At 62.1% G+C, this 18969-nt stretch overlaps 5 protein-coding genes and 2 non-coding genes across 8 annotated transcripts; 4 read left to right on the plus strand and 3 right to left on the minus strand.

Moving 5' to 3' along the window:
- Positions 1 to 1508: 1508 nt before the first annotated feature.
- Positions 1509 to 5453, minus strand: PROCA1 (protein interacting with cyclin A1). Its single transcript, XM_058037709.1, has 4 exons — positions 5185 to 5453; positions 3201 to 3333; positions 2125 to 2259; positions 1509 to 2042 (listed from the first exon to the last, which is right to left on the minus strand). Exons 1-4 carry the CDS (start codon positions 5369 to 5371, stop codon positions 1577 to 1579), a joined length of 921 nt encoding a protein of 306 aa, XP_057893692.1. The 5' UTR covers positions 5372 to 5453; the 3' UTR covers positions 1509 to 1576.
- Positions 5454 to 6822: 1369 nt separating this feature from the next.
- LOC131091577 (adenine phosphoribosyltransferase-like) lies at positions 6823 to 8265 on the plus strand. 2 transcript variants are annotated; one of them, XM_058037728.1, is made up of 6 exons: positions 6823 to 6952; positions 7074 to 7223; positions 7345 to 7438; positions 7522 to 7668; positions 7747 to 7842; positions 7931 to 8265. In XM_058037728.1, the coding sequence occupies exons 2-6, from the start codon at positions 7101 to 7103 to the stop codon at positions 8056 to 8058; spliced, it is 588 nt and encodes a 195-aa protein (XP_057893711.1). In that variant the 5' UTR covers positions 6823 to 6952; positions 7074 to 7100; the 3' UTR covers positions 8059 to 8265. The 2 variants fall into 2 exon arrangements, with proteins under 2 accessions (XP_057893711.1, XP_057893712.1); XM_058037729.1 differs by having other exon boundaries at positions 6943 to 6952; positions 7083 to 7223.
- Positions 8266 to 8448: 183 nt separating this feature from the next.
- On the minus strand, positions 8449 to 11359 carry RAB34 (RAB34, member RAS oncogene family). Its single transcript, XM_058037630.1, has 10 exons — positions 10834 to 11359; positions 10661 to 10752; positions 9796 to 9861; positions 9527 to 9628; positions 9395 to 9459; positions 9267 to 9318; positions 9049 to 9130; positions 8879 to 8969; positions 8682 to 8792; positions 8449 to 8594 (listed from the first exon to the last, which is right to left on the minus strand). Exons 1-10 carry the CDS (start codon positions 10885 to 10887, stop codon positions 8527 to 8529), a joined length of 783 nt encoding a protein of 260 aa, XP_057893613.1. The 5' UTR covers positions 10888 to 11359; the 3' UTR covers positions 8449 to 8526.
- Positions 11360 to 11993: 634 nt separating this feature from the next.
- On the plus strand, positions 11994 to 13954 carry RPL23A (ribosomal protein L23a). Its single transcript, XM_058037499.1, has 5 exons — positions 11994 to 12076; positions 12497 to 12677; positions 12900 to 13076; positions 13431 to 13500; positions 13893 to 13954. The coding sequence occupies exons 1-5, from the start codon at positions 12052 to 12054 to the stop codon at positions 13905 to 13907; spliced, it is 468 nt and encodes a 155-aa protein (XP_057893482.1). The 5' UTR covers positions 11994 to 12051; the 3' UTR covers positions 13908 to 13954.
- Positions 12759 to 12829, plus strand: LOC131091699 (small nucleolar RNA Z17). The gene has a single exon (XR_009115414.1). It is a non-coding gene; the product is annotated as a small nucleolar RNA Z17 (small nucleolar RNA).
- LOC131091711 (small nucleolar RNA SNORD42) lies at positions 13290 to 13355 on the plus strand. Its single transcript, XR_009115426.1, has one exon. It is a non-coding gene; the product is annotated as a small nucleolar RNA SNORD42 (small nucleolar RNA).
- A 2675-nt stretch (positions 13955 to 16629) lies between the features above and the next one.
- On the minus strand, positions 16630 to 18607 carry TLCD1 (TLC domain containing 1). Its single transcript, XM_058037700.1, has 4 exons — positions 18411 to 18607; positions 18187 to 18269; positions 17776 to 17858; positions 16630 to 17386 (listed from the first exon to the last, which is right to left on the minus strand). Exons 1-4 carry the CDS (start codon positions 18605 to 18607, stop codon positions 16991 to 16993), a joined length of 759 nt encoding a protein of 252 aa, XP_057893683.1. The 3' UTR covers positions 16630 to 16990.
- Between the last annotated feature and the right edge of the window lie 362 nt (positions 18608 to 18969).

Genomic DNA, 18969 nt, shown 5'->3' on the forward strand with positions numbered 1-18969 from the left:
GAGGGAAAGTTCCTGCTGCACACACTCTCCCCTCTCCTGCTTTATTAGTAGGGATTTTCTATGGAAGCAGAGTCTTTGTTCCTTCCCAGTGCTCCTGGTCAGCCTCCTTTGCTAGGAAATGAGCAGGAACAGCAGATCTTAGGAAACAAAGCTCTTCTTTGCATGTAAATGCTCCTGAAGAATGGCAGCGACCCGGGAGACAAAGCAAAGCTCTTTGCACAGAGAAATGCAGGTCCTGGCTTCAATGCCATCCCCTCTGCAGTGCTGAGGGGCTCACAGGGTCCTGTTCCTCCCAAAGCCACCCAGGCCAGTGGGGAGAGCCGTGTGGGCTGGGGCCCACAGCTCCGAGCTCACAGGTGGCTGAACCTGGCGCTATTTTGTTATTTCATGAGACTGTATGATAGGAATTTGACTGGGAGCAGCTCCTTACTGGTTGGACCTGAAAGAGGGGAGGCTAGTTGTGTGTTGTTGCCTCCTTTCTGGCTATCTTTGTTTTTAGTTTTCCCTTGCTGTCAATAAAAGTTCTACTTTTGGGAAGCTGCTCGGCGTGCCCCCTGTCCGTGCTTCCTGCTGGGATGCCGTGGCTGCCACAGGGGCTTTGCAGCCACAGAGGAAGCAATGCCTTCCTCCACCCTTGGAATTCCCCCCTGGCCTCCTGTGATCCGCTTATTTCAGGGATTTGGGATTGCACTGCACGCTCCTCAGCGTGGGCTTTGCTGTCTGCTTGGCTCCTGGCGCTCCGGCTCTGTCCAATGCTGGGATTTGGTGCTGGTGCAGGAAAATCTTTCCACCACCTCATGAGAACGCTGGGCTGATCCATGCTCCAGCCTTGGAAGCATTTGGAGGAGTTGGTGGCCATGCCCTGTTCCCTGCTCCTGGCTACAGGGCCCAGACAGGGTCCCCACCCATGAGAAAGGGACACAGGCAGCTCTCTGTGCCCCAGCTCTTCCCAGGCAGTGTCTGCCTTTGTCCCAGGGCTGGAAAAGTGTCTGCTGTCCCACCCTAAGGAGCCTTGCAGGCATTTGAGGAGCCTTCAGGGAGAGCCAAGCCCCTGTTCCTCCCCAATGAAGGGAGGAGTTGATGCTGGTGTGGGAGCATGGGAAAGGCAAGGCATTAAGAGGATGAGAGAGAACTTGGGTGGTGCAGTTCAGAGAACTCCCAGAGAAAATGGGATGCCTGGGGAGCTGGAATTTAACCCCCTAGCAGGGCAGCTGAAACTGGGGCTCAGCCCTGCTGCCAGCATGTGGCCAAGAGCTGTGTCCCCAGTGCCAGGATGATGACATGGACTGAGGGGCGCAGTGAGGGACAGCTCAAACCCCTGGATCCCCACCCAGCTCTGTCCCCAGTGCCAGGATGATGACATTGAGCTGAGGGGGGCAGTGAGGGACAGCTCAAACCCCTGGATCCCCACCCAGCTCTGGATGTTCTATGGGATCAGCCCCAGGATTTCCCCTGGATGCTGCCCCAGTGCCATCCATTCCCCCACAGACAAAACCAAGGATGCTTGAGCAGATGTGAATTTATTTCACAGCCAGGACCCGTGCAGGGTTCAGGGAAGGACTCAGACCTGCACCTCTCATGCAGGCTCAGCCTCAGTTTTACTTTTCAGCCTCTTCTTTCTGTTCCTCTCCTTCCTCCTCCTCTTCCCGCTGGTGGTGGGCACCGGGGAGGGAGTGGCTGGCACTGGCTCCCTGCCCACTCCCTCCCGTGCTGGGGCATCGCTCAGGATGGTGTTGGATGATGGCAGCAGGGCCCAGGGATCAGCAGGGCCAGCAGGACGGCTCCGTGCCCCCTTTTCAGAAGAGCCTTTCTTTTTCAGACCTTTCCCCTTATTCTTCTTATCTTTCTTCCTCTTCCTCTCTTTCTTGCCTGCCTTGGGGGCTGTCCCGGTGTGATGATCCACTGGGAGCTCACGATGATCCCGCGGGGGGCTCAGGGGGACTCCCCTGGGCCTGGCTGCCCTGTCGATGAGCTCCCCCCCAAACTCATACAGCGCCGGCTCTCGGGGCACCGCCACGGCCACCGTGTTGTACGCCCTGCACCTGCCAAAAGCCAGGAGGCACCACGGGCTGGGACAAACCCCACAGGGCAGGGGGACGGTCCCCAGGGCAGGGGGGCACTCACCAGACATAGAGATAGGGCTCCACACACTCCTCCCTGTAGGTGAACTCGAAGCAGGGCACCTGGATGACGTTGAAGAAGGCCTGGCCCACGGCGCGCGAGGCCGTGTCGTTCACCCGCCGCAGGCACTGCTTCAACCTGCCCGGGCACAGCCAGCTCAGGGGGTGCCCGTGCCCCTGGCACGCCACCATGCTGTGCCCCTGACACGCCAGCGTCCTGTGCCTCTCACACACCACCGTGCCCATCTGCTACACCTCCTTAGCTGGGGCCCTTCTGGAAATGTGCCTGGACGCTAAGGGTTGTCGCAGACATCTTTTGTGAAAATCTTTTTCTTTAAGGTTTCTCCTTCTGAGAAGCTAAGAAGCCTCAGAAACAAGATGTGAACAATGGTTATCTGCTGCTGTGGAATGCAACGGGTGGATCTGTGATTGGTCTCGTGTAGATGTTTGGAATTAGTGACCTCTCTCTCTCTGTCCGAGCCACAGACCTTTGTTTTCATTCCTTTCTATTCTTAGCTTAGCCAGCCTTCTGAGATTAAACTTTTCCTTCTATTCTTTTTAGTATAGTTTTAAGTAATATATATAATAAAATAATAAATCAAGCCTTCTGATAGAGTCAACATTCTTGTCTCTTCCCTCACCTGAAAACCCCTGTGAACTCCATCACAAAGGGTCACTCTGATAAAGTGAACATGGAGGTGTACCAGCCCTCTCATTTCCTGCTACTTAGAAAAGCAAGAATTGAACCTACACTAAAGGAATCAAAACCCTCCACACTTCCTTTATGTTACTTTCTAGTAGGGTCAGCTAAACAAGCTATGGGGCCCATACCCTGAAAACGATGGTTCAACTCCTTCCCCTGCTAATGAACTCCCCGAGCAAATCTAATCTTCATCATTAGCCTTACTCCTAGGAACAACCATTACTATCTCAAGTAACGAGATTGTATTACCGAATTACCGCCTTGAAACCACACACCCGCCATCCTCCCGTTAATCTCAAACCCGTCACCCACGAGCACCGAAGCTGCCGCCCCCGGGGGGGTGCCCGGGTGCCCCGGGGCGGTTTGGGGACGCTCACCGGCGGTCGCAGTCGCAGTGGCTGATGGTGTGCCAGCGCAGGTTGCGGTAGCCGTAGCGCGCCGTGAACGGGTGGATGACGTGCTGGCAGTGGTCGTGCTCCCGGCAGCAGCGATCCGTGTCCCGGTGCTCCCCTGCAGGGAAACGGGGCTGCAGGCAGGGCTGGGGCCGGGCTAGGGCCAGGGCTGGATTGGGCTGGGGCCGGGCTAGGGCTGGATTGGGCTGGGGCTGGGCTAGGGCTGGATTGGGCTGGGGCCGGGCTAGGGTCAGGACTGGATTGGGCTGGGGCTGGGCTAGGGTCAGGGCTGGATTGGGCTGGGGCTGGGCTGGGGTCAGGGCTGGATTGGGCTGGGGCTGGGCTAGGGTCAGGATTGGATTGGGCTGGGGCTGGGCTGGGGTCAGGGCTGGATTGGGCTGGGGCTGGGCTAGGGTCAGGACTGGATTGGGCTGGGGCTGGGCTAGGGTCAGGATTGGATTGGGCTGGGGCTGGGCTAGGACTGAATTGGGCTGGGGCTGGGCTAGGGCCAGGGCTGGATTGGGCTGGGCTAGGGTTAGGACTGGGTTGGGCTGAGGCTGGGCTGGGGTCAGGGCTGGATTGGGCTGGGGCTGGGCTAGGGTCAGGACTGGATTGGGCTGGGGCTGGGCTAGGGTCAGGATTGCATTGGGCTGGGGCTGGGCTAGGGCCAGGGCTGGATTGGGCTGGGGCTGGGCTAGGGTCAGGATTGCATTGGGCTGGGGCTGGGCTGGAGCTGGGCTAGGGCCAGGACTGGATTGGGCTGGGGCTGGGCTAGGGCTGGATTGGGCTGGAGCTGGGCTAGGGTCAGGATTGGATTGGGCTGGAGCTGGGCTAGGGCTAGGACTGGATTGGGCTGGAGCTGGGCTAGGATCAGGATTGGATTGGGCTGGAGCTGGGCTAGGATCAGGATTGGATTGGGCTGATACATGCATGGAATGATACTGGGGTAGATAAGGATGGATGGGCTCAGCTGGATCAGCATTTGGATGGGGACAAGGCTGGCACTGGCTGTGCCAACACCACACTGGGAATGAGATTGGGGTCCTGGACAGGGCCACAAGAGGGTTTAGGCTGGGATCAGGATAGCGACAGGGAGTGGAGCAGTGTTGGGATGGGGACTGGGGTAGGTAAGGATGGGTGGGAAGGGCTCAGCTGGATCAGCGCTTGGGTGGGGACAAGGCTGGCACTGGCTGTGCCAACACCACACTGGGGATCAGACTGGGGTCCGGGAGCAGCACCACAAGAGGGTTTAGGCTGAGATGAGGATAGCAACAGGAAGTGGAGCAGTATTGGGATGGACTTTGAATATATACTAAAAAATAAATAAAAGGCGAGTAGTCCATTGGCAAAAGATCTGCACTTGTGAACTGAGCCTTCCTTTCCACTCAGTTTCAGCCATAATTCTTAAGTGCAATGTCAGGATCCACCTCTTTGTTAGGCCAAGCAATTTGCAAAGCACAATTCCTCACTGATTTCCTGTCTTAAATAATGAAGGTTTTGTAGGGCCAGAAGAGAGGGGAAGAGTGTGAGAAGGTTTTTTCCTAATGGCCAGCCTTACAGGAGAAGTTTGGATCAAAATATTGGTCAGAAAAACAGGAAGAGATGACAAAACCCTGGGATGGGGACTGGAATGGCAGCAGGATGGACCACAGAGTAGGCTGGGGACAGAGGGTGGATCAAGAGTGGAGCAGCACCAGGAGGAATTGTGATAGGAACTAGGCAGAGGTGAACTGGGATTGGACTGGTGCTTGGGTGGGGGCTGAACTGGACAGACAGGGGCTGAACTATCATGGGAACAGGAGGAGACCAGTACTGGGATGGACTGGATTGGGATTGGTGAGGACTGACTTGGGGATGGGATGGGGATGGGATGGGATGGGATGGGATGGGATGGGATGGGATGGGATGGGATGGGATGGGAAGGGATGGGATGGGATGATAGATGCAGCAGCATCCCTGCCGCCCTTACCCAGCTGCTCGTAGCTGTCGGCGTTGCTGCCCGCCCCGCACCACAGCGTCCCGGGGTAGGTGAGCCCGCGGCGGGCGCGGGGCCGTCCCGGCGGGGCCGCTCCGGGGGCAGGCGGCAGCAGGAGGAGGAAGAGGAGGAGGAGGAGGAGGAGGAGGAGGAGGCGGCAGAGCAGCCCCGGGGCGCACATGGCACCGCGCCGCTCGCCGCCGTGGGGCCGCCTTATAGAGCAGCGCAGCCCGCCCACGCGGGGCGGCCCGGCACGGCTTGGCACGGCTTGGCACGGCCCGGCACGGCGCGGAGGGTCCCGCAGAGCCGGGGCGCTGCCGCCGCTCCCGCTCCCGCCGCCCGTCCCGCGGGGAAGGGCTCACCCCTGCCGCGGGACCGGCCCCGTTGCTGTGGCAGCCGGTGGGGTGATGTGGCGGGGCCGGTAACGAGCCGGCCACAAACCCCCGCCCCGTGACGCGCCCGCCCCGCACAGCCCCCGGCCCGGAGCGGCCCCCGACGGGAGAACGGTGCTCCCGGCATCCCTGTGTCCCTGCGTCCCTGCATCCCTGCATCCCTGCATCCCTGTGTCCCTGCATCCCTGCGTCCCTGAATCCCTTCATCCCTGCCTCCCTCCCCGAGGATGCTCTGGGCGGCCCCGGATCCCGGCCCACAGATGCTCCCTGGATCCCCCCGTCCCTTCCCGCGGTGCTCCCCACATCGGCACCTCCCTGTGACCGTGCTCGCAGGGCTCTGAGGATGAGGGAAGAGATGAGGATCTGACTCCATGTTTCAGAAGGCTTGATTTAGTATTTTATTATATATATTACATTAAAACTATACTAAAAGAATAGAAGAAAGGATTTAGTCAGAAGGCTAGCTAAGAATAGAAAAGGAAGAAAGATAACAAAGGCTTGTGGCTTGGACTTTCTGTCTGAGCCAGCTGTCTGTGATTGGCCATTAATTAGAAAAACCAACATGGGCCAATCACAGATGCACCTGTTGCATTCCACAGCAGCAGATAATAATTGTTTGCATTTTGTTCCCGAGGCCTCTCAGCTTCTCAGGAGAAAAAGTCCTAAGGAAAGGATTTTCCATAAAAGATGTCTGTGACACCTCCCCATGCCCCATGAGTGCCCTGCTGCATCCTCACATCCCATCCCAGGGTCGCTCCCTGTGGCCCTGCACATCCCATCCCACGGATGTGCCTTCCCCAGGCCAGCCCAGAGCCTGTGCCCAGCCGGGCTGGCCGCCCACTCTGCCGTTCCCAGAGCGCTGCCAGGGCTGTCCCTCCCGGGCAGCTCCTGCCCTTGGGGCCCCTTGGCAGTCAGGACACAGCCCTGGCTCAGTGGGACGCTGTGGCAGCCAGCTCCCAGCAGGGCAGGACAGTGCCTGCACACCCCAACGGGGACGTGCGCGGCCTCAAAAAATCCCTGTGCTGCCCAGGACCACCCAAAACTGCAGGAAACCCCCCTGAGCATCCCCCTGGCTGGGCTGGCACAGGGTGCCACCCCTCTGTGCCACCCACACTGGGTGCTGGGGACACTCATGTGGGTTACAAACACCACAGCCTCATTTCTTCCCAGCACAGCCCTGCCTGGCTGGGACAGCAGAGCCAGTGGGGGACATCAGTGGCCCACGGGAAGGGCTCTTGCCTGGCTCTGTCCCCGTGTCCAGCTGGCTGAGGGCGCTGGCCCGGTGCCACAGGGCTGCCCCTGCTCAGCTGTCGCTGTCTGTGACGCCCCTGTGACGCTCCTGCTCGGCTCAGCCCTGCCACCAGCACCAGGTACGGAGCCAGAACGGGAGCCCTGGGCCCTGGGGTGCCACGTGTGGCCGTGGGTGTGGGTGTGGGTGGGGGGCACCAGGCCATGGGGAGGTGGGCAGGTCTCACCCCCCTTCACGCTCAGTGCTTGCAGTGCCTGCAGTCCCCACGCATGGACCTGTGCCACGTCCCTGCCACCCGGGAGAAGGGCTGGTACCTGGCACTGATGGCTCCCAACGTCAAAGGTCCCAACTATGCCTGGCTGGACCCGTCCCGGCTCTACTGCCACCCGCAAGTACCCAGTGCCCGGGGTGGATGGCATCCACGGGGTGCCCGGGGTGGGCTGTGCCTCTCCAGGGGCTGCTGGGGTGCCCACGGGGGGCTGCCCACACCCAGCCCCTCCACTCTCCCCCCAGGGCTTGCAGGACTGCGTGGCCGACCTGCTGCAGCCCTTCCAGGGAGATGCCATCGACATGGTGGCCGGCATCGACGCCATGGGCTTCATCCTGGGTGAGCGGGGCACGGCTCACAGGCGAGCACAGCGTCCCTGGCCCTTGTCCTGGGGGTCCTGACGGTGCTGTGCCCACCTGCAGGCGCTGCAGCCGCTGCCACCCTGCAGAAAGGCTTCCTGGCCATCCGCAAGGCCGGGCACCTGTGCGTGCACACCGAGGCTCAGCCCTACAGCGACTACTCGGGCCGGCAGAAGCTGATGGAGATCCGCACCGATGCCATCACACCAGGTCAGCCAGGGGTGCTGCCCTTCTGGGGGGCTGCAGGGTGGGCATGGAGCGCTCAAGCACAGCCTCTCCCCCCTCCAGGCCTGCGCATCCTCCTGGTGGATCAGTGGGTTGAAACTGGGGGCACCATGAGAGCGGCCATTGAACTGGTGGAGCGGCTGGGGGGGGTCGTGGCAGGTAGGAGAGGGCACCCATGGGTGCAGCGGGACGCCACTCACTCCCACAGGCTGTGGTGGGCAGCGCTGAGCCCCCTGTGTCCCCACAGGGGTCGCTGCCATCTGCATGGAGAGCAGCGAGGGAGGGAAGTGGATCCAGGAGCGCTACAAGTGCTCCCACTGCGTCCCCCCACGCCTGCAGCCCCGCTTCGACCAGCACCAGCTGGGCTGGGAGTGACGTGGCGGTGTCACCTCATGTGTCCCCCTGAGAGGGACACATCCCCCCTGGCTCTGCAGGACCGGGATGCTCCTCGGTGGCAATGGAACTCGTCCTGAGTGCCAATGGAACTCATCCTGAGTGGCAGCCATCCACCCGCCTGCTTGCCTGTGAGCCTGGGGGCTGCACCCGGGGACAGGGACACCCACAGCCACCCCCAGCCCCCTGCCCCCAGCCCCACGCCTTTCTTACAAAGCATAAAAAAAGATTTTATTAAGACAAAAGGGAGCCTGAAGGCATCTCCCCCTGCGAGCAGTACCTGGGTTTGCATAGCTACAGGAGCCACACGGGTGCTCCTGCGTGCCCCAGCGGGGGTGCCCAGGCAGGCCAGGGGTGCCCAGGCAGGCCAGGGGTGGCAGGGACATGTCCTCGGGGCCGGCTGGGGTCGCCCCTCTTTGGTCCAGAGCACAGAGGGCTTGGGGCTGTCCCTCACTGGCAGCACTTGGGTTTCTTGCGGGGCGTGGACAGGTACAGGTCGCTCTCCTTGCTGCTGATCCCTGAGGGGCAGAGCAAGGGGAAAGGGTGGCTGTGAGGGTGTGGGGACACGGGGGACGCCCGGGAGGGGCCGGCCGGGGGTTACTCACGCACGGTGTCGCCGATGCTGCGGGCGCCGCTGCCGCGCTCCAGCTCGGCCAGCACGCTGCTCTCAAAGGTCAGCGCCGCCACTCGGAAGAAGAAATCCCGCACGTTCTCCCCTGGCCCGCGGCAGGAAGAGACCCCCTGAGTGCCCCCCGAGCTGGCTGATGTGGGATGTGCATTTCCCCACCCCGCTGGGACTCACCAGTGAGCGAGGACACAGCCCAGTACTCGGCCTGCATCTCCTGGGCCACCTTGAGGGCGTCCTTCTCCATCAGGCTGTACTGGGCCGGGGTCTGCCAACCAGGCCGGGTGTGGGTGGGTGACAGGGACAGCCAGGGCACGGCCTGCCCACGGGGAGGGGGACACACTCACGCTCAGATCCTTCTTGGAGCCCACCAGGAAGAGGATCACGTTGGATGGGTCGTTCTCCTTCAGGGCATCAGCCAGCCACTGCCTGTGAAGCCACTGTCACCAGCTGGTGGCCAAGCACTGTCCTTGTGCTCACGCAGCACAGCAGCCCCACAGCCCCTCTTTGTCCCTAAGGTCCCCACGCCCATCCCTGTCCCCACCCCTGGCCATGTGTCACCTACCGTGTGTGCTCCAGGGACCCCACGTCGTTGACATCGAAGACAATCACGATGGCTGGGGAGGAAGGAGGGTGAGATGGGGACGGGGACAGGGACAGAGGGTGGGCGGCTGGGCTGCAGGGGGAGCTCACCCTGTGCTCCTCGGTAGTAGGTGGAAGCGATGCACTTGAAACGCTCCTGGCCGGCCGTGTCCCACCTGGGGGGGTGTGGCAGGTGAGGGGGGGTCGCAGGGGTGAGCGGGGAGGGGGCTGGCCAACACTCACAGCTGCAGGCTGAAGGGCACCCCCAGCACCTCGAACCGCTCCATCTCGAAATCCACGCCGATGGTCGCCTTGTAGTTCTTGTCAAAAGTGTCCTTGCAAAACCTGGGGGGAGTCAGGGGCTATCAACATCCCCTGGCCCCTTGGGGGGCTCAGTGCCCCCCGCCCCCTGGGCCACAGCTGGGCTCAGCCCAAGGCGCTGCTGCCCTTTGGGAGAGGGGGATCATTTCCCCCCTCTCCAACCCCTCCGAGCCTCCCGGGGCTCCCGTTACCGATTGATCAGGCAGGTTTTCCCCACCGAGAGATCGCCCACCACGATGATCTTGGAGATCTTGAACCTGCAGCGAGGGGAACACGCGGGGGCTCAGCAGGGTGGGGGCACCCCTGAGCCGTCCCCAAGGGGTTTGGGCTGGTCCCATCATCCCATCCCATCCCATCCCATCCCATCCCATCCCATCCCATCCCATCCCATCCCGGCCCTCCGCGGCTCATCCCGTACCCCCGTGCTCCTCCGGTGTCCCCCCCGCTCCGCATTCCCGCCCCGCCGCAGCTCATCCCAGACGCCCGCGATCCTCCGGTGTCCCTTCGGTGTCCTCTCGGTGTCCTCCCGCCCCGCATCCCGGTCCTGCCGCGGTTCATCCCGGATCCCCGTACTCCCCGGTGTCCCCCCGTGTCCCCTCCCGGTTCATCTCGGACCCCCGAGCTCCCCCGGTGTCCCCCCGCTCCGTATCCCGAATCCCCGCGCCCTCCCCGCGTTCCTCCGGTGTCCCCCCCGCGGTTCATCCCGGATCCCCGCGCTCTCCCGGTGTCCCCCCGGTGTCCCCTCCCGGTCCATCCCGGATCCCCGCGCTCTCCCGGTGTCCCCCCGTGTCCCCTCCCCGGTCCATCCCGGATCCCCGTGCTCCCCCCGGTGTCCCCCCCCCGGTTCATCCCGGATCCCCGCTCCCGCCCCGCTCTCCCCGTGTCCCCCCCGCTCCGCATTCCAGCGCCGTGACGCAGGGCTCGGCACCGGGCAGCGCCGGCAGCCACGCGGCGCCCACGCCGGGACCCCCGGGGACCCCCACGCGCGGCTGCGGCCCCGCCGGTCCCTGTCACCCCCCAGGCCGAGAGCGGGGACCCCGAACCCGCGGGACAGACCCCACGGTGCCCGTCCGCTGCTCCTGGCAGGCTCCGGCCACCGTGGGGTGGAAGGCGGGGCGGGCGTGCAGGGCGGCCTCCTTGCGGAAACACTGCGAGGGGACAAAGGGGGACAGCGGGGTGAGCGCGGGGTGAGCGCGGGGACGGCCCGGGGTGGCGGGGCCCCCTCTCACCGCGGGCAGCTCGGCGATGACCCGGTCCCTGCGCACCGGGGCCAGCACGTTCATGGTCCGCGGGGGACAGCGGGGATGGGATGAGGGTCAGGCGGGGTCTGGGGACACAGAGAGCAAGGAGTGGCCGTGTCCCCGTGTCACAGATGTCGCCGTGGACAGCACTGTGGATCACTGTTGTCGCCGTGTCCCCATGCGGGGCTGTCCCCTTATCCCACACTTTTCCCTTGTCCCTGTGTCCTGATTCACCACGTCACCGAGGATGGCTGTCCCCACATCCCTGCCACCTCGAGGTCCTTGTCACCTCCCTGCCACCCCGAGCCCCCTGCCTGTGGCTGTCCCACACCCCGTGTCCCAGCTGTCCCCGTGTCCCACATCCCGAGTGTGCCACCCCAGCGTGTCACTGTCCCCCTGCCACCAGATGTGGCTGTCCCACACGCGTGTCCCAGCTGTCCCCATGTCCCGCCACCCTCACATTCCCGCACACCCGGGTACCACTGTCCCCGCCATCCACCTATCCATCCACCCCCGTGTCCCAGCTGTCCCCACGGCCACCCCAGGCTGTGGCAGTCCCTGCCCCGCAATCTGTCTGTCCCCAAGTGCCACCCAGCCCCATCCCCGTGTCCCACCGCTCCCCGCGTGTCCCCCCCGTCCCGTGCACAGATCCCGCTGTCCCCTCGCCTCATGCCAGTCCAACATCCAGCTCTCCCCGCCTCGTCCCTGTCCCCACGGCGAGGAAATGAAGCGCGGTGTCCCCGTTACCGCCAACCTCCGAGCGTCGGTAGCGGTGCTCGGTGCTTCACGCCCAGTCCCGGAGCAACCGGCGTCCTGGCCCCTCCCACGCCCCCGTTCGGGGGCGTGGGAGGGGCCAGGACGCCGGTTGCTCCGGGACTGGGCCATTGAGCTGCTACCACCGCGGCGGGACCCCGGTAATCCCCCGCCACCCCGGGGCTCACCCCGGTCCCGCACCGCCACGACGGCGGGAAGGGACAGTAGCGTGCCAGACTACAACTCCCATGATGCCCCACGGCACGCAGGACAATGCTGCGCGTGCGCACAGGAGTCCCTTAGCGAGTACTACCACTACCGACATGCTCAGAATATGTCGCGAGAGTTGGGCCGGAGAGGTGGTGGAGATTCCGTCTTGCTCCCGCGAGATTTGGCGGTATAAGCCCGTGCTGCGCGGAGCGGGAGACCCCTTTCGGCTTCCGCCTGGCCAAGATGGCGCCCAAGGCGAAGAAGGAGGGTGAGGGCGCGGGGCGCCGGGTCTGGGTTGGGGTTCCCGGGCGGCGTGTGGGACCCCGCGGGGTGCTGGTGTATGTGGGGGGGGGAGCCGGGCTGAACGAAGCGGGGAGTGGCGCAGGGTTGCAGCGCTGTGTTCAGCGCGGGCACGTGGAGGGGGTGGGAGAGGCCTGCCAGGTTGTCTGAGGGAGGTGGGGGGTGTTCCCATCTCGGTGCTAGGAATCCTGCGCGGCCAGGGAATGAGCGCCTTTTCCTGCAAGGAAACGGGAGACTTTTAACTCAGTTGGGCGTTCTGGGGGCTCCTCGTGGTTGGATGAGGGAGCCCGGGCCGCTGGGTGAGGTCCTGCCGGGGAAGCCATGCCCGGCCGGGGAGCGCGCCCCGACCCTGCAGAGCCGTGTGGCGCTGACTGAGCTCTCCTCACAGCTGTGCCTCCGAAGACAGAGGCTAAGGCAAAGGCGCTGAAGGCCAAGAAGGCCGTCCTGAAGGGGGTCCACAGCCACAAGAAGAAGAAGATCCGCACGTCGCCCACATTCCGCAGGCCCAAGACGCTGCGGCTGCGGAGGCAGCCCAAGTACCCCCGGAAAAGCGCCCCACGGAGAAACAAGTGAGTGTGGGGAGAGGGCTCTGCCCTGCTGGGGCGTTTGGGGGTGGGAGCAGCCCCGTGAATGGGGACCTGGTGGTTTGGGATGCAGGTGATGATTTTATGCGACCAAAGCCTGAGAGTTTGTGATTATAACCTTAGGTGACTGATGCACCCCAAAGAAAGGCCCTGAAATTCAGAGGAGCACCTGCTGGCCCTCTGTTAATCACAGCATCTCTCTTGCAGGCTGGACCATTATGCCATTATCAAGTTCCCTCTGACCACAGAATCAGCGATGAAGAAGATTGAGGACAACAACACTCTGGTGTTCATCGTGGATGTCAAGGCAAACAAGCACCAGATCAAACAGGCTGTCAAGAAGCTGTATGATATCGATGTGGCCAAGGTCAACACGTTGATCAGGTGAGAAGGGGGAGGAGAACAGGTCCCTGCTGGGTGTGAGGGGCTTCATTTTGGCAGAAAATGGGAATACATGTGTGAGATTGAGCAGATGTGGGGTAAAGCTCCACAGCTCAGTGCAGCTTTGGACTGAGCACATCTTGGTGGAAGTGGGGAATGTTGGCAGAGCAGAGGGTTGGTTTCCTCAGGGAGCACTTCTGGCACCCAGGGAGTCCTGTGCAAATGATGTAAACTTCAATTTCACTGAGTAATGTGATGTTTCCAAAGGAACCACTGATGCACACGGGGGTTGCAGGAATGTGGAGCAGGGGGGAGGGAGGAGTTGTCTCTGTCCTGATGCCTCCTCTTCCTCTCTAGGCCTGATGGAGAGAAGAAGGCTTACGTCCGACTGGCTCCTGATTATGATGCACTGGATGTGGCCAACAAGGTGAGATCTCTTTGAAACTTGGAAGGTTTTATTTTGCACTTTGTCTCGTGTCTCCTCCACTGATTGTTCTTCATGAGGCATTTGTGTGGTGGCACTTGTGTGGCTCTGCAGCCAGACAGGATGTGAGTGCTGAGGAGCCACATTCTCAGTCAGTCCAAGGTGATTGAGGCAGGCAGGAGGCAGAGGTGGTGCACAGTGGAGTAGGGGAATGCACAGCACAAGGATCACTGTGGGATGAGTGCACAAAGGGGATGTGTGAAGCTCTTGGGCAGGTCTGGGAGGAGGAAGCCTTGGAGGACAGGAATCCTGGGGAGATGCAGTGATGTCTGTGGTGGAGGCTCTGCCTTTCTGCCACCATAACATCTGTTTTAACATCCTTTGCTTCTTTCCAGATTGGAATCATCTAAACTGCATCTGCCGGGTACTGTACAGACTAATAAACATTGTGACACCACTGAGGGCTCCTGTGTTCTGTGACAGCACAGCCCTGTGCCAGAGAGAGCCCCCAGCAAAGTCCTGGGGCTCCACTTCTTCAAAGGGGCTCCTCCTTCCCTTCCTGCAGTGGGTGGGCAGGGCTGACTGCTCCACCAGAGGGTTTGCAGGGGCACTGCTGCCCTGCTCAGAGGTGTCTGAGATCCTGTCAGCATGAGGTGACACCTAAACCTCAAATATCTCTGCATTTACCCCCAGGCCTCTTGTGTCTTGCATTTTCTTGCACAGGGTAATTGGGATGTGTTTGTGATCAGTGTTTTGGGTGTCCTACATCACTTCCTTGTGGAGCAGAGCACAACCAAAAGCTGTCAGTGGCTCTGATGTGGCACAGGTGACCTGTCACACCATTTCCCCAGCCTATCAGCTCTCTGCTTATGCTGCAGGTTCACTTGGAGCCCTCCTGCTAATCCAGCAGTGGAGGCTTTGTGGGTTTTTCTGGCACACTCCACGTGCTTGCAGCGTGTGAGTTTCGCTGTTGCTGTTCCTCACGGGGTTCACTGTCCTCAGGGTTGTTTCCAAATGCTGCTGTTGCTGCCTCTGCCTGTTTGGCTGTGAGTCTCTAGGTGAAACCAGGTTTTAGTGTTTGGAGTCAGGAGAATGTGGAGCATTGGGTGAGCAGGGAGTGGGGGAGTTATGGAAAAGTCTCCAGGGTACTTGAGCTTAAGTACATACTTAGACTCGACTGAGAAAAATGATGAAAGCCCTGACCAAATATTGATTGGGCTAATTGGGCTCTTGAATGGTGGGACACCAAGTTCCTGCAGGCCTCTTGTGGAGGGTGGCAGATTCCCAGGACAGTGGGGGATGGAAAGCAGGAGCTGCTCTCGGGTGGAGCTTTGTGCTGGGCTGTGTGGCCCTGGCTTGACACCCCTCACCTGGGCTGGGGGGGGGGTGGGCAGGAGGTGCTCACCGGCTGTAAGGGGTTAAAAACTGCCTGGAGGGAGGAGTGCTGCTTCCCTGGGTGCTTCCCTGGCACCACCAACGCTGCCTCTGCCCTGGCACCCTGCATGGCAGCAGGGTCCCCTGACCCCCAGGCCACCTTTTTACACACGGTCACCCCAAGAAAGACGTGGGAGAAGTTGCCACTTTTGTAGCAAAGCTGCTGTCAGTGCTGGGCAAGGGTTGGCTCAGGAGAGCCTGGATGTGCTGCAGGCAGAGGCTGGGAGGGATTCCACATCAGCATGACTTGCAGTCAGCCCTGGCCTTGGCTCAGCTCTGCCCAGTGGTGCTGCCCTGGTGCTTCCCTGGCCTCTTGCTCCTGGCTGCCAGCCTGCTTGATCCACAGCTGGGGATGCTCCTGCTGGAACCAGGAGGGGAACAGCAGCAGCTGCCTCCTTTGGGAGCTGTGTCATGCCTGGCCTTCCACACTGGTGTAAGGACAGGAGAAGTGTGAGCTGGTCTGAGCCTGTGACCTGCTGGGACAGAGCTGTGTCTGCTTCAAGTGGAGAGACAAGGGGAAATGTGCAGCAAAGAAGGGTGAGGGGAAAATGAACATTTGAGCTTAGTTGTGATTGTAGATGGAGTAATTTAAACTGCAGAGGCCACGAGGCTTCAGCTGCAGCTGGAAGATGCACACACAGCTGTTGGGATGTGCTGCTGAGAGCAAGGCTGGGCCCTGCCAGGGCTGCTGAGCTCTGCTTTGAGCGAGGAGGGACAAGGAGCAGGTTTGGAGCTGGCATCGATCCCTGCCCACACTGTCCCAGCTATCACATCTCAGTTCCAGCTGCCAGGCCGCTCCTGGCACTGTGTCAGTGCACACCAGGGAGTCCCACCAGGATCCATCCACATCCTGTGGGTGTTTCCCAGCTCTCTGGTGGAAAGGTGATCCCCCCCTGCCTCCCCTTAACCACTGGCTCATTTCATCCACAGTTCTGTCACTGCCTGAGCCGGGCAGGTGCTGGGGTGGGTGGGACACATCGTGCCCAGAGCAGGGGCTGGGCAGGAGTGCCTCTGAGCCCTGCTGCTAACTCTGATCCTGGAGCTGTTACCATCAGCTGGATTTGCCTCTCTGGTGCTCCACAAGACCGGCTGGGCCAGTTCTGGGCCAGAGCTGAACCCCCCTTCTGCTCCCACTGCTCTGGGAGAGCTGCTGGAACCACCCTGGTCCTGTGGCTGCAGGAGAGGGCCCAGCACGCTCACAGCGCTGCAGCTGCACTGTGCCAGTGAAGACTGCTCCAGGGGGATGCAAGCATGCAGCAATCTTCCAGGAAGAGCCCTTGGCCTCACATGGCTTTTCCATGCCAGCTCCACTTCACGTGGCTGCCGGGTGAGTCACACAGCCCAGCCAGGCTCCTCACTACCAGACTGGAGACAGGCAGGTCAGGCACTGCCACAAGGCTCAGCACCTCTCCTGGTTCCCTTCAACTGTCCCCTGCACAGCCCTGAGTCTCTGGAAGAGCAGGGGAATGAGGAAGAAGAGGGGAACCAACCCATCCACACAAGAAACAGATTTGTGCTCAAGGCTTAACCGGGTTGGCAAGACCCAGCAGGCTGAAATGTCCCTAGAACAAAGCCAGCAGCAGGAATGTGTCTTCTCCCTCCCTGGGAATAGGGCACATCCTTCCCCACAGCCCTGGCCCAGGGGGAGTCCCCAGCCTGCTCTGCCCCACAGAAAAGCCAGCCCAGGTGTGCTGCGGCAGCAGTAAATAGACTGATTTTAATGCACATTACACCCAACATCACCACGGGAGGGACTCCTCCCCTCCCTCACAACCCTTCCAGGCATCAGCTGCAAAGCACAGCCACCCCTGGCCCTCCAGCTGCCGGCAGGGAAGCTGGCTTGGGCTGCTTCTCCATCGGCCGTGCCTCTGGCTTCAGCAGCATCCCCGCGGCTCGGCGAAGCTGTCGGGCTGGTCCAGCAGGGAAGCGCTTTTAGGCAGCAGAGCGGGTGAAGGCAGGGCCTGGGGCCAGGGAGAAAGCCCTAAGGCACATCAGAGCAGCTTTGGAGAGCCCAAAACTTCCAGGAGCTGGAGGCCGGGTCCCCCTCGGCGCGCACGTCTCAGTCTATCAGAAACTTCTCGCCGTCTACGTCTCTCCCCGCAGAGCCCTTGCGCAGGGAGGGGAAAAAATCGGAGCGGAGGAGGCGGGAGAAGTACATGAGGATCATGGCATCGAGCAGCAGGAGGTTGGCAGTGAGGAAGGCACCCTGGCCCTGCAGCTCCACGTGGCGGAGGAAGTAGCAGGTGAGGTAAGCCTGGGGCGCCAGGCGGAAGGCGAAGTACACCACCAGGTTGATGTATTTGTTGGCCTCGTAGAGCGCCGGGGAAGGCACGTTGCTCATCTTCAGCAGCATGCGCACCGTCAGGAAGATGTTGCTCACCTCCACCAGCAGCAGCAGCACCGCTGCCACCAGGAAGCGGCCTGTGATGATGAGCGAGACGAAGGCAGAGATGGCCTGGGACACAAACACACACACAGAGAACAGGGTCAGCTCGCCTTGCCCTGGGGAAAGCCAGTCCTTCCCTGCCCTCAGTGAGAGCACACAGTTCCCCCCACCGAGATCCCAGCAGGCACCTGAGAGCTTAGAGAAAACCAGATCCCCCAGGACCAGTTACACCTCCCTGTGCTGGGTTGAGCCTCCAGCTCTTCCCCCTCCCAGCTCCCAGCCTGTCTGGCTCCAGGCACTCGGAGCCGATGCTGGCAGGCGTCCTGCCCTCGCCTTGTTGGTGCAGAGCCTACCTGGCAGCCAGGGTGAGGCAGACACAAGGGCTCCAGCTTGCCCATGAAACCTGGGTGGGCTGAGCCCTGGGGTGTGTGGAACCCCCCCGTGCTGGCTATACTCACCATGGCATGGTGCACCAGGTACTCCCAAGAGGAGCGGGACTGATGGTTGAAGATGATGTCAAGGGTGTCGTGGATGAAATAGCCTGTGGGATGAAGGAGAGCGTTCAGAAGGTCTGGCTTGTGCATCGTGAGCCGCTGTGGAAAGGAGCAGCAGCGAGGAGGAGGAGGAGGGTGGTGTGACTGTTCTTCAGGTGTCAGAAACATCTCCACCCCGTCTGGCTATGGAGACACGGCCATTCCCTGGGGGTTGGCAGCCTGTGGGCTCCACGCTGTGATTAAGGCAGGAGGCATGGAGCTGCCCAGCCCTTGAGCCAGTGGCTCGTCCCGAGCCAGCATACCGGGCGAAGCTGAGCAGGGAGTGGGTAAAGTCCGGCGTGGTGGCTGCGGCCACTGCCCTGCCAGGCTCCTTACCTGAGGAAAAGCAGACCAGCAGGTGCCCTGAGACGCTGTAGCCGTCCTGGATGTCGGAGAGCAGCTCCGGAGAGTGCCAGAGGCTGCGAGTGAGGAGAGCAGGAAGCGGGTCAGCCTAGGCTCCGCGACGGGGAACACCGGGACCCCCTACCCCCTGCCCACTCCCCAGGAGTGCCCGGCTCGCGCCGTGTGCGCCGTACCCGCCGCTCCCCGCGCTGCCCTACCTGAAGAGGGCCCATAGCCCCGCCAGCACGGAGTGTGCGAAAGAGACGAGGAGATTCCTCCAGCGCCAGACGCGGCCGGGACGGCTCCTTACGGCGGCGGGCTGTGGCACGGCCAGGGCCAGGCGGCGCAGAGCCGCGAAGATCGCCACGCTGCCGCCCACCAGCGCCGCCGAGGCCGCCCGCCAGCCCGGGCCCATCGCGCCCACTCCCGGCGGCGCGCGGCCGCGGGGCCACGCCCCATCCCCGACCACACCTTCGCTCCGGACACGCCCCCCGCATGCGCCAGCGGGGCCACGCCTTCCCATTGGGCACTCCCTCCGCGCTGGCCACGCCTCCTGCGCGCGCGCCTGCGCGGGGTTGGCTGCCGCTGAGGGGGCGTGGCTGCGGTGTTCGTTGATAAGCGGCGCGCTGGCCACGCCCCCCGGCCCTGTGTGTGCGCGCACGTGTGCGGAGCGTGGCGCGCCTGGGCCGGTGTGCGGGGCCCGCAGGTGTGCGGGGCTGCTCGGCGTGTTCCTGCTGGGCGGGCGGGGCATTGAGCTGTGCGCCAAACACCGCCCGT

The sequence above is a fragment of the Melospiza georgiana genome, chromosome 19 (assembly GCF_028018845.1).
Source record: "Melospiza georgiana isolate bMelGeo1 chromosome 19, bMelGeo1.pri, whole genome shotgun sequence".
Classification (NCBI taxonomy): domain Eukaryota; kingdom Metazoa; phylum Chordata; class Aves; order Passeriformes; family Passerellidae; genus Melospiza; species Melospiza georgiana.